This window comes from Zophobas morio, unplaced genomic scaffold (assembly GCF_036711695.1).
Source record: "Zophobas morio isolate AGI-343-1 ecotype UQ-CSIRO unplaced genomic scaffold, CSIRO_AGI_Zmor_V1 ptg000007l, whole genome shotgun sequence".
Classification (NCBI taxonomy): domain Eukaryota; kingdom Metazoa; phylum Arthropoda; class Insecta; order Coleoptera; family Tenebrionidae; genus Zophobas; species Zophobas morio.
In genome coordinates this window covers 6,637,890-6,650,208 of record NW_026972112.1, presented here as the reverse complement: position 1 = coordinate 6,650,208, position 12,319 = coordinate 6,637,890, and the positions used below count along the sequence as shown (strand labels likewise).

The window sequence follows — 12,319 nt, the reverse complement described above, 5'->3', positions numbered from 1 at the left end:
TACAGTATTAAGATCAGTTACTAGAAACAAATGGTGGGCGGGTGGGCGGGGCTATTGCTTGCAAATAAGACTGCAGCCCCACCCACCCACCCTTATTTTGTTTTCATGACCCTTTTTATTGGCTCTGAGGTGGAAGTTGGATTTAAATTGAAAAATAATAGAATCAATATCGAACAATTTTTTTTAATCCAATTTTAGCATTTATTCGAAAAACGACCTTACCGACAACGTTTACATAGAACTATTAAAAGAAATCATATAAAATAGCCAGATTGTAGTACAATTTCAAACGGCGCCCTTGTCTCTGAGCCAATGAAACGATTTATTAAGGTGGAGCTTGAGTGAGTGGGAGGAGAATCAGTAGTATTGCTTTTTAAATGTAATTCTCACATTTGATATTTTTATTTAATACCAGCTTAATACTTTCTAGTTACCATGTTTACGATTTATTTTTTTTTTTTGCCAACGCTACAACATATTTGTCCAAGATTTTAATAAGATAATAATTTTCCATGAACTAACAGCATTAAGATCAATCACTAGAATCAAGAGGTGGGCGGGTGGGCTGGGCTAATGCTTGCTTAAAACGCTGTAGCCCCACCCACCCACCCTTATTCCGTTCTCATGACCCTTTTTATTGGTTCTGACATGGAAATTGGATTTAAATTGATAAATAATAGATTCTGTATAGAACAATTTTTTTTTAATCGAATTCTGACACTTATTCGAAAAACGACCATGCCGTCAATTTTTACATAGAAATATTGAAAAAATCATAATATAAAATAGCCACATTGTAGTACAATTTCAAACGGCACCCTTGTCTCCGAGCCAATGAAACGATTTATTAAGGTGGAGCTTGAGTGAATGGGAGGAGCATCAGTAATATTGCTTTTTAAATGTAATTCTCACATTTGATATTTTTATTTAATAACAGCTAATACTTTCTAGATACCTTGTTTACGATTTAAATATTTGTTTGTCAACGGTATAACATATTTGCCCAAGATTCTAATAACATAATAATTTTCTATTAATTATCAGTCACTAGAATCAAGAGGTGGGCGGGTGGGCGGGGCTATTGTTTGCTTAAAACGCTGTAGCCCCACCCACCCACCCTTATTCCGTTCTGTAGACCCTTTTTATTGGTTCTGACATGGAAGTTGGATTTATATTGATAAATAATAGAATCTGTTAGAACAATTTTTTTTTAATCGAATTCTGACACTTATTCGAAAAACGACCATGCCGTCAATTTTTATATAGAAATATAAAAATATCATATAAAGTAGCCACATTGTAGTACAGTTTCAAACGGCGCCCTTGTCTCCGAACCAATGAAACGATTTAATAAGGTGGAGCTTGAGTGAGTGGGAGGAGCATCGGTAATATTGCTTTTTAAATGTAATTCTTACGTTTGACGTGTTTGCTTAATACCAACTTAATACTTTCTAGATGCTTTGTTTACGATTTATCAATTTGTTTTTATCGACAGTGTTACATATTTGTCTAAGATTGTAATAAAACAGTAATGTTTCCATTAATTAAGAGTCAGCCACTAGAATCAAGAGCTGGACGGGTGGGCGGGGCTAATGCTTACTTATAAGACTGCAAGTTAGCAGAGATCAAAATTAATGAATCATTATATCACAGTTATTAGAAATACAATTAAATAAACCGCACATTAAATTAATTGGAGATCTATCTAGAGCATTAGTTCATTGGTTCATCAGAATTGATATAGAGAGGGTGGGCGGTCATAATATTTTGCCTTTTTTTTATATGCGTAGCCATCTTTTCAGAACAAGAAATTTAAAACATGGTTAAAATGGTGTATGCAAGAAAATATGGGTTTTGCAATTAATAGGGCGGAGCCTAATTGCCAAATTGATATTTTCTTAAACAAGTTTTCCATTTTAAAAATGTTTTAAGTTTCTTGTTGTGAAAAGAAGTCTACACATATTAAAACAAAAAGGCAATTTGTAAAAACATGTTTTAATTTCTCGTCAAAAATTATAAATGCCGCCCACCCACCCCATCTCAATTGTGTGGGTAACAGCATGAAATCAAAAATCAAGAAAATTAAGGAGCACTCCAAAACACAGCACGTTTCACTAGTCTACTTTTATTATAATTGCAAAACTCATTTTTTTAACAAAAGTCAAAAATGAACAAAGCCGGATTCATTGTCACCGTTAAACTCATTCCCGAACCCGAAAATGTATCCGTGAGTTGTATTTTTATTTGGTCTCTTGCTTTCATCAACTATCTGCTTGTCCTGCCACTCAAAAAACTCTGAATTTTCCAGCAAACTACGTTTGGTTTTTTCTAGAATGAAAATCATACAGTTCAAAATTGTACCTTCAGAGTTTCATACCATGCAAAACTGCTACAGACTCCATCAAGCCGTCGTAGTCTTTCGGCAGACATTCCCTTGGTATATGCTTCATTAAATCCTCAACAGATTCATGCAAAAAAACCTACAAAGTAATCAAGTATTTAGTTAATAAGTTAATTAAAGTTCTCACTCGAGATAGAAGCGATTTTGGTAAACCGGGTTCAAAAGCAGTCTGTATTTCATCCATAAATGGTACAACGTTGACAAAGTGAAAACCTTTGAGTTCCATTATGGGCATGATTTCTTGCATGTAGTGGAAATATTTCTTGAATGTGAGAGTACTAATCTTTGGAACGTACGCCCGAGGAAATCCTTCCATGTCAAAAAGAATCAAGTGTCCTTTCGAACTACCATTTTGATGCAAGTCCAACATGCAGCTCATATCCAGATATTTAAACAAAGTCTCGAAACTGTAGTCCACCACGTTTGGGTTGATTGTTTTCAGGAAAATGATTTTGTAATTTTCGGGTGTCGTTTTTGGTAGCACGCAGTAAAGTCTGTTTAGAATACATTTATTAGTTACAAATTTTTGACAATTTTTAACTTACATGGTATCCAGAACTGGTTTCAGAGGCGATTTTGCAAAATTTCTTTCTAGAAGTACATCAGGCCATAGTTTTTTTGTAGTGAAGAATGTGTCGATTGTTGCTTTAGCAGCATAGATGCTATAGTGGCATTTTTTGAAGAAAAATATCACCTGTAGTTCTTGAAAGAGTACATCAACAGATTGTGTTTATTTGTACAAATTACATACCAGAGGTTAGGGGTAAATGTGGCTGCTTGTTCACCCATTCTAGAAGAATTTTGACATCTTCCTTTTTGAGATTTGTGTCTTTGGCATATTCTGTTTCAACGTCTATTAAATTCATAGCCATTCGAACAGACAAAAATAAAGACTACACTAATTCACGATTATTCTTGATATTTATTCAAAAATAATCGTGTATTGTCTGATATCATATTAAAGGTCGATCAAACTGAACTTAAATAAAGATATGTGGAAGATTGTATCTTCGGTGTATATAGTTTGTTTCATGGATCCTAGAATGTTGAAAGTAGGTTCCCCGTTTCCACCTACTGGAAATATTATTGGATGACGTCACTAATTTTTCGGAGGGTATAGATAATGATCTAGTAGAACTTAGAAGAAAAGTAAATGTTCGTAAATCAGCATTTATTGTGTGATTCTGCAACTAGTTTAATCCGGTTTTACGATTTTTTTAAATACTGTTTCGGATAAACATATTAAAATCCATGTCCAATTATTCAGTGATAACAAGAATGATTGCAACTAATTGCATAAAAAGTACTTGATTATTGTTTTTTATCGCAGATAACACGAAGAAAATATTTATAATTATGTGGCCTTTGCATATCCTGTGAAATCTCTTTTTGGCTAATTATTTAATTAGTTTTCCAAAATAGACATAACCTTGCACTAATTTTTGGTTGTAAAATCGATAATTTGTTTTGTTGTTACTTGACAAATAAAACATTATTACTGTGGTAACAATTTATTGTAACCAAAAATTTTAGTCCAGTTCTAATTTCTTGAAAGTTCCTTCAACTCCGAAAACGTCGTTGACTGTCTTGGGTCCGCCAGACCGCTTACTTTCGTCCACTTTTTGTTCTTCTTCCCAGTCAAACAAGGCGACGTTTTCACCCAACTTTGTCTTAATTTTTTCTACGATTGTTCAAATTAAGTCTAAATTTCGCCAAAAGTACTACCTACCTTGCAACACCGAGACACTGTCCTCCAAACCGCCATAATTTTCAGGCAAGCAGTCTCTTGGAACATATTTGATTAAATCGTCGACGGAATCGTGCAAATGTATCTAAAACATAGGTGTTATTAATTGTTCTCTAAGTATCATTGAAGGTTACAATGTTTTGAAATTCGTCCAGAAAAGGTTTGAGCATTCCAAGGAATCGATTACCAATCGGCGCATTGTTGAAAAAATGTATACCTTTCCAGTTCAGTAGCAAACATTTTTGCATGTAGAAAAGGGTTTTTTTAAGAACGACAAGATCCATGTTTGCCAAAACCTCCAGAGTAAATTCCGTCAAATCGACAACAAGTAGATATCCTTTGGAAGGTGTTTTTTGATAAATAGTCGACATAGTAACCATGTCCAAATATTTCGCTCCCAAGGAAATATTAAACTCGCTTGGATTCGCACTTGTAATTTTACCAAAGATAATGGTGTAGTCTTCGGGTGTTGTTTTGCTCAGATCAGTAATAAGTCTAATTGGAAATTTAGTTTTATGGAGAAGTAGATGTTAAAGAAACTTACATTACGTCCAAGTATTCTTTCAATGGCGAATTTAAAGGATTTTTTCCTGAAAACAGTTCAGGGCACAAAGTCTTAACAGTGAAGTATAAATCAATCAAGGTTTTGGAAGCTTCACTTTGGTAGTTGCATCTTCGAAGAAACAAAATCGCTTGGATTTCTGAAAATGGAACTAAGAATAGAAGTAATGAAGAATTGTTGTTTTACCGTTGATTTTAGGCAGATGTTTTTGCTGGTCTGTCCATGCTATTAATTCGTTTACTTCTTTTTTCTTTAGATTTTCATCTTGAGAATACAAGGTTTCAACATTGATAAAATGAGGCGCCATAGCTGAAGACAATGATGAACCATGGAATAAGAAAGAAGTAGGCAAAAATCAATAATTGCCGCCTTATATAAATGTTCTTAGTGGCGATATGAAGAACAATCAAACTGAGGTCAGTGAAGAGCACTTAGTTGCAGTTCATTGAACAACAATATCGACCACATTGTAGTCAACAGACAGAGTCCAATACATTAAAAAAGAAAATCCATCATTTTGAAAATGAATTTTTAACCATCAAAAGCACCTTCAAAAAGTGCCATGATGTCTACCAAAATTCGTTTTTTGTCCTTTTCCCTGAGTTATATTTCTTCCAGGCAATAATAATTATATATTAATTGGCTTGTTATTAAACTGATAAAAAATCATTCATCCATGAAATAAAAAATACATTTGCAAAGATAATGAGTCATGCGATAATGGATAATTTATTTAAAAATACACTCAGTGTCAACAACATGCACAATTAAAATACATTGATAAAATTTCATTGTAAATAGGTACCATATTAGCCGGTGCCAGTCAAAAATGCAATATAATAATTCAAAAAATATGTTTTTTGGTTACTTCTTCTGAAAGCCAAACATGTTCTGAGCAATCGTGTTGTTCGCTGGTCTTTTACTCTCGTCTACCACCAGCTGATCAAACGAATCAAAGAATTCACCATTTTTCAACAATTGGCTCTTGTTTTTCTCTAAAAGTCAAAATCAAAATCAGTAATACTTACAATACACACAATCTCACCATGCAAAGTACCCACTGGTTCCAATAAACCACCACAATCTTGAGGCAAGTACTCTTTGGGTACGTATTTCATCAAATCGTCCAACGATTCGTGGACTATTATCAACGGTAAAAGTGGTTTGAGAGCAGTAGCCTCGAAAACAGCAACAATTTCGTCCATTCTAGGATTCGTGTTATAAATATGCATTTCTTTTACTTGCATAATTGGGATGACTTCGTAGTCATAGTAAAAAAATTTCTTAAAAAAACTGTACTCCATTTTGGGTATGAAACACTCAGGGAAGTGCTGAATATCATAAACAATTATATGTCCATTTGCGGGTCCTTTTTGGTACACATCCAACAAGCACGCCATATACACATATTTGTACAAAGTTTCGATTTTATAGTTAATCATATTTGGGCTCAAAGGTTTCATAAAAATGATAGCATAACCCTCAGGTGTTCTTTTGGGCAGCACCATCATTACCCTGAGGAACACAATGTTTGAAAAAATTGATTAAATGGGAAACTTACATTGTGTCCAAAATTCCTTGTTGCTGGGGAGTTTTGGCAAAATTCCTTTCTAGAAACACGTCAGGCCATAAATTTTTCAAAGTGAAGAATGTGTCAACCGTGGTTTGAACATGACCAAGACGATAGCCGCTTTTTTTTAGAAAGAAGATCGCCTCAAAATCTGGAAAATGGTTGGACTTTGGTGTATAGAAAGATGTTTACACTTACCGCCAATTTTGGGTAAATGAGGTTGGTTTTGAACCCATTTTACAAGGGATTTGACGTCTTTTTCTTCAAGTTTTGGGTCTTCGGCATATATAGTTTTAATATTGACTAAATTAAGTGCCATCTTGACCGTTTTTGTGGTACTTGATTCAGGTTCTTAAGAGAGGGGGTCTTAAAAAATCGTCTTCGTAGTGCAACAGACTACAGGCCTAAAGTAAAAGCGCTCTTATTTATATAATTTTAGCGATAATGTAAGTTTGTAGGGTCATCTTGACAAAAAGATAGGCAACAATACTTTGTAATTATAAAATATTATAATCACAAAAGTCGTTTTTAGTGATAGGTAAACACAAATATTTGTCAGCCAAAAAAATATATTTTAAGTATATATAAGTTTTATCTTGAGTTCTGACCCTTTTGTGTCAGTCACGTAAATTAAACGCCCTGTATTAAATTGCAGTGTATTTACTTGAGTTACCTATTGGACTAACAATAAAAACAAGTTCCATGAAAAATAAATGTGCCAAATTTATACTTATTTCCCTAATGAATTGTTATTAGTTATTAGAAACCCACGAAACAATTGGTGTCAGAAGTAGGATTTTCGCAAAAGTTTTTAATGCCGCTGATGAGAAGGATGGATACGAAGATGAATCATAGCAATTTCAACATTTAATGGAAATGATGAGAAAGATTCAAGAAGATACGAGGAAAAACTGACGACAGGAATGAAAAACAATTTAGAAGTTCTTAAGGTTGAAATTAATACTAAGATGGAGAATCTTTTAGAAGACAAAATTAGGGTGCAGAGCTAAATAAAGTTTGTGAACAAAGAATGACCGTATTAAATGAACGTCTTACAGAGGAAATTTCAAAAATAGACCATAAATTAACTAGTGTTGAAGCGGAATTTAATAAAAAACTCGAAGAACTTGAATTTGGTATTGGTCGCTTCAAAATAAAGCATAAAACTTTCACAGTAGCAGTGAGTGAAGATTATATTTCGTGATAACTGTAAAAATGTAACAATAGAAATATTACCAGTTTTTGCTTCAAATATACCTCCTTCGTCAGAGTTTATTGTGCAAGTCCATCTGCAGAATTTTGAACATCAAAAACTGTAAAACTTTTTAACAGAACACTTCTCGACTATCTCTCGAAATTCGTAAATGAAGATCAAAAAAATTGGGATCAGAAAATTCAACTTAGTGCTATAATAGAATAGAATTTAAAAAGTGCTAAGTTAAAAAAAAATATTTTAAACAATTTAAACTGAAACGTTATCCAATGGTTGTTTGGGTGATTTACTTGCTAAGATCTTTTCTAAAATGTAATTTTATACCTGTACTTTAAACAGAATTTACTTACAAACATTGGAAGTGACCTAAGCAAAATTTTTATGGAGTTGGCTAAACAAGTGTTTTAGTTAGTGATTTATCAGCACACAACACGGGTTCATAAACTACATGTGTAGGACTATGTTATTTTATACAATGTAAAACCCATTTGCTCATTACAATTTTAAGGTGACGTCTTCACATTATTAGTGAAGATGATTAGACAAAGTTTGTTGGAACGTTTGAAGGGATGAGTAATAGGCTTGTTGTCCCTTCGATGGTTTATTACGTTCTATCTTAAAATTACAAGTGAGACCTGAGCAGGGTGGGGGTGACAAACCCACCACTGGTCTATCGAATGAACATACCGCCCCCCTTGAAGGATAGGCTTCAAAATTTGAGACATAAATAAATAAAAATTACAAATATCAGAAATGTTAAAGGTCCTTCACTTATTAGTCTGCGTCTGCTGGAAGTAAGCACACCTTTTTTATGGTTCGTTTGTAAACCCCAGTCGATGTTTTCACTGTAACCACCCTCACTACACCATCTAGCCCCGGATGAAGTTGGAGCACTCGTCCCAGTTTCCATTTCAATGGTGGCAAATTGTCCTCGATGATTACCACCAAGGAACCGACAGCGACTTGGGATGTGGAGGATTGTTGACCTTTAGGGCGCCTTTGTAGTTCGGACAGATACTCCTGGGTCCACCTCTTCCAAAACTGTTGGTGGAGCTGCTGCACCCGCTGCCATCGTGAGAGACGATTGATGGGTAGTGGTGTAACAGCTCCACCAACAGTTTTGGAAGAGGTGGACCCAGGAGTATCTGTCCGAACTACAAAGGCGCCCTAAAGGTCAACAATCCTCCACATCCCAAGTCGCTGTCGGTTCCTTGGTGGTAATCATCGAGGACAATTTGCCACCATTGAAATGGAAACTGGGACGAGTGCTCCAACTTCATCCGGGGCTAGATGGTGTAGTGAGGGTGGTTACAGTGAAAACATCGACTGGGGTTTACAAACGAACCATAAAAAAGGTGTGCTTACTTCCAGCAGACGCAGACTAATAAGTGAAGGACCTTTAACATTTCTGATATTTGTAATTTTGATATTTCGTTAAGTCTTTCAACTACAGTCCGCTTCAAAAAATCGTCACACTGATAAATACTGTGGCCTTTTTTACAAAAACTACAAGTGGGCTTGTACACTAGGTGATTAGAGAATGATCTGTTATTGCCATACTTATTATTATTACTATTGTTGTTATTCTTGAATGTATTTGTTGGTTTTGAGTTATTTGAAATTTGCGGTTTGATGGTGGTTAATGCTTCAAGAATTTGATATCGTTTTTCTAAAAATTCGTTAAAATCCACGTATTTTGGAACCTCCTTGTTTAGAACTGTTTGCCATTCCCGTTTGGTGGCATAGTCTAATTTTTCAGTTATAATAGGTATCAAAAGGGCGTCCCACTGGTCCACCGGTAATTCTAAAACTTTGAGCGCTGCAATGTTATTGTTTACCGCATCTAAAAGTTGGCGCAATTCTACATGAGATGATTTCATTAACGGTGTAATATTTAAGATATTTAAAACGTGCTCGTTTACGATTAGCCGCTTGTTTTCGAAGCGTTTAATGAGTAGTTCTAGTGCAGTTACATAATTATCATTGGAAATTGTGAGTGATTCAATAGCTCTGAACGCTTCATCTTTAAGACAACCGCGCAAATAATGAAATTTGCGAATGTCCGAAATAGTTTTATCGTCATGCACTAATGATTTAAACGAATCATAGAAGTTATACCATTCGCTAAGTTTTCCTGAAAAGACTGGTAAAGGCAACGGTTTTAAATTTGTCACGTTTTCATTAGAATCGGATGCAGATTTATTAATATTTATTACTGTAGTTGACCCTCCAGGGCCCGTACACGTATCAGTTTTCAACAAAAACGTCTTAATTTTCGCCACTACCTCATAATACTGATTTTCTACCCCGGTGCGCTCTTTATCGTTTCCCGCGTCCCAGGCTGCCTCATCAAAATCATCTCTATCCGATAATTCCTTAAACTGAAGCGATTCAATATCGCTTTGAATTGCATTGTATTTTTTAAATAATTCCGACAGGTCTGAAAGTCTAGTCTCTAAAGTTACAACATTACTTCCTTCTTTAAAGGCATTTACCGCAGTTTGATGTCGAGTAATGCTATATTTAATGACCTTTCGCTGTGTTTTTAACTCATCCAAAGCCATTTTGTAAAAATAATAAATACAAAAAATATAAACCTAGTATGCAACAAAATCGAATATTTAACAAAAATTGAGGCTTGCTTAAACTGCGCTTTAAGGTAATTAAAAAAAGGAAGGATCTGACCTGAACGTCTCGGACACGGTGTGGACGCTGAGATGGCTCGGGGCTCGGGATCGGCAGCTGCTTTTCTTCCCAACGAACTCCGGACGTGGAAATCGGATGGATTCTTTTTGCGTCACCGTTGCGTGGATTTCTTCCTGACGAATTCCGGGAGTGAGAGTCGATTGGATTTCTTCTTGGGAAATTCCGGGAGTGAGAGTCGACTGGATTTCTTCTTGGCTCGCCTGGTTTTCTTCCCGACGCACTCCGTACACGTGAATCGGGTGGATGTTTTCTTGGATCGTCTGGATCGCTTACACCTTCACTTTTACACACACACTACGAATGTGTCGACGCCGTGAAGATGTGATTTGAATAAAAACGCCTGGATCATTTGATCGGGTCTTATAAGAACGCCTGGATCATTTGATCGGGTTTTATTTGTTTTTGCTGATTCAGATGGATGGTTCCATCAGGCTCGATTGGACCAAAAATGTTGGAACGTTTGAAGGGATGAGTAATAGGCTTGTTGTCCCTTCGATGGTTTATTACGTTCTATCTTAAAATTACAAGTGAGACCTGAGCAGGGTGGGGGTGACAAACCCACCACTGGTCTATCGAATGAACAAAGTTTAATTAGCGTTTTACTCCTTGCTTGATATTCGTAATACACATATAAAATTTCACAACAATCGGTCGAGTAGTTTCAGAGATTATCTCTTTTACAAAAATCGTCACAGACGGCGAACACAGAGACAGACAGGCGGACAGACAGACAGAAACAGGAAACCCATTTTTTCGTACACTATGATGGTCATCAAGAAAATATGAAAGCAACTAGTCGCCCTGTGGACTCGATTACAATACTTCCTTACTTTACTTCTCGAGAAGTAATAATACAAATTTTCTTCTATAATTTATATATATATTTTTTAATCTAAATGTGGAAGCCAAGAAATAAAGCATATAAATCGGGCAAAAGAACTTATTACAATACTTCCTAGCTTATACTAGGAGAATAAAAAATAAAAAGTGGCTTAATAGTATATTATTAGCCAAGGTTGCAGAGCCAAGCATTCTAGACCGAGCGCAAATTAGAACCCGAGACGCGCAGCGTCGAGGGCTCTGAAGCGCGAGGTCTAGAAGTGGCTTTGCAACCGTGGTTAATATACTATTTTTTTCACTAGCAGAAACCATAAGACAATAAACTGAAAAAATAAACGTTCAATTTTTTGACACAACATGATTTTGTTTTGATTTCTAATCAAACTTAATCTAAATCTTCAACACAAAGAAAACCATTTATACTTGTCGCTGAGTTAATCATTTTATCTTCTACCGTCTACCAACTACCATGCGTATATTCAAGTAATGTTTGTAGCACACATTTGTTCATTTTTTAAGAAATAATCCCATCAAACATTACGTACATAACCTCAATTTTTCTTTTTGAACCGGTGGTCGCAAAAGTTGAATTTGCTACCACTAAATGAGTCGACATTTGCATGCGTCCAGGCTGCTAGTGAAAAAAGTTATTTTCCTACTCCCGTCAGTAAGCGGGATTTATAAACTTGCTGTAGACGTTGAAGTTCTTTGACAACTGAAAATTGAACATCAAGTTGCCGTTGATAGCCACTTTGATGTTCAACTTTTGCCATATTTTAAAGGGGTTGTAGAACAAAAATGGAGGATTTAAGTTGATTACTACAAAAATTTACCATTTTAGACATGGTTTAAGTTTCTTGTTGTCGAAATAAGTCTACACATATTAAGAAAAACGGAAAAATGTAGCCCCGCCCACCCGCCCTATTTCAAATGGGACATTTTTTTTTTATTCGTCGTGAGCCAACGGGGCAAAGCTTAACTGCAAAATCCTTATTTCTCTACGAAAAATTAAAAACATATTTTTGAGTGTTGTGTTGTTCAAAGAAAAATATTAGGCCCCACCCACCCACCTTATCTCAATTGTGATGATTTTTTTTATCGTCGACGCGGAATTTAATTGCAAGATCCTTATTATTTCTATAGAAGAAATTACCATGTAAGATATGTTTTTGAGTATCGTGTTATTCAAAGAATATTATGTATATTGAGAAACCATTAAAGCCAAAGATTAAGCCCCACCCATACCTGCCCTGATCTAAATAGTAATGAAGATTTCATTC

The 12,319-nt window shown here is 35.2% G+C and overlaps 3 protein-coding genes across 3 annotated transcripts; all 3 read right to left on the bottom strand.

Annotated features, from left to right (window-relative positions):
* Positions 1-2,109: 2,109 nt before the first annotated feature.
* On the bottom strand, positions 2,110-3,306 carry LOC135124388 (uncharacterized). The gene is made up of 5 exons (XM_064049426.1): positions 3,153-3,306; positions 2,947-3,103; positions 2,529-2,895; positions 2,378-2,480; positions 2,110-2,328 (listed from the first exon to the last, which is right to left on the bottom strand). Exons 1-5 carry the CDS (start codon positions 3,271-3,273, stop codon positions 2,162-2,164), a joined length of 915 nt encoding a protein of 304 aa, XP_063905496.1. The 5' UTR covers positions 3,274-3,306; the 3' UTR covers positions 2,110-2,161.
* A 587-nt stretch (positions 3,307-3,893) lies between these two features.
* On the bottom strand, positions 3,894-5,065 carry LOC135124387 (alpha-tocopherol transfer protein-like). The gene is made up of 5 exons (XM_064049425.1): positions 4,897-5,065; positions 4,693-4,849; positions 4,283-4,643; positions 4,131-4,233; positions 3,894-4,082 (listed from the first exon to the last, which is right to left on the bottom strand). The coding sequence occupies exons 1-5, from the start codon at positions 5,015-5,017 to the stop codon at positions 3,931-3,933; spliced, it is 894 nt and encodes a 297-aa protein (XP_063905495.1). The 5' UTR covers positions 5,018-5,065; the 3' UTR covers positions 3,894-3,930.
* Positions 5,066-5,421: 356 nt separating this feature from the next.
* On the bottom strand, positions 5,422-6,690 carry LOC135124058 (uncharacterized). The gene is made up of 4 exons (XM_064048919.1): positions 6,479-6,690; positions 6,272-6,431; positions 5,756-6,225; positions 5,422-5,705 (listed from the first exon to the last, which is right to left on the bottom strand). The coding sequence occupies exons 1-4, from the start codon at positions 6,597-6,599 to the stop codon at positions 5,575-5,577; spliced, it is 882 nt and encodes a 293-aa protein (XP_063904989.1). The 5' UTR covers positions 6,600-6,690; the 3' UTR covers positions 5,422-5,574.
* Between the last annotated feature and the right edge of the window lie 5,629 nt (positions 6,691-12,319).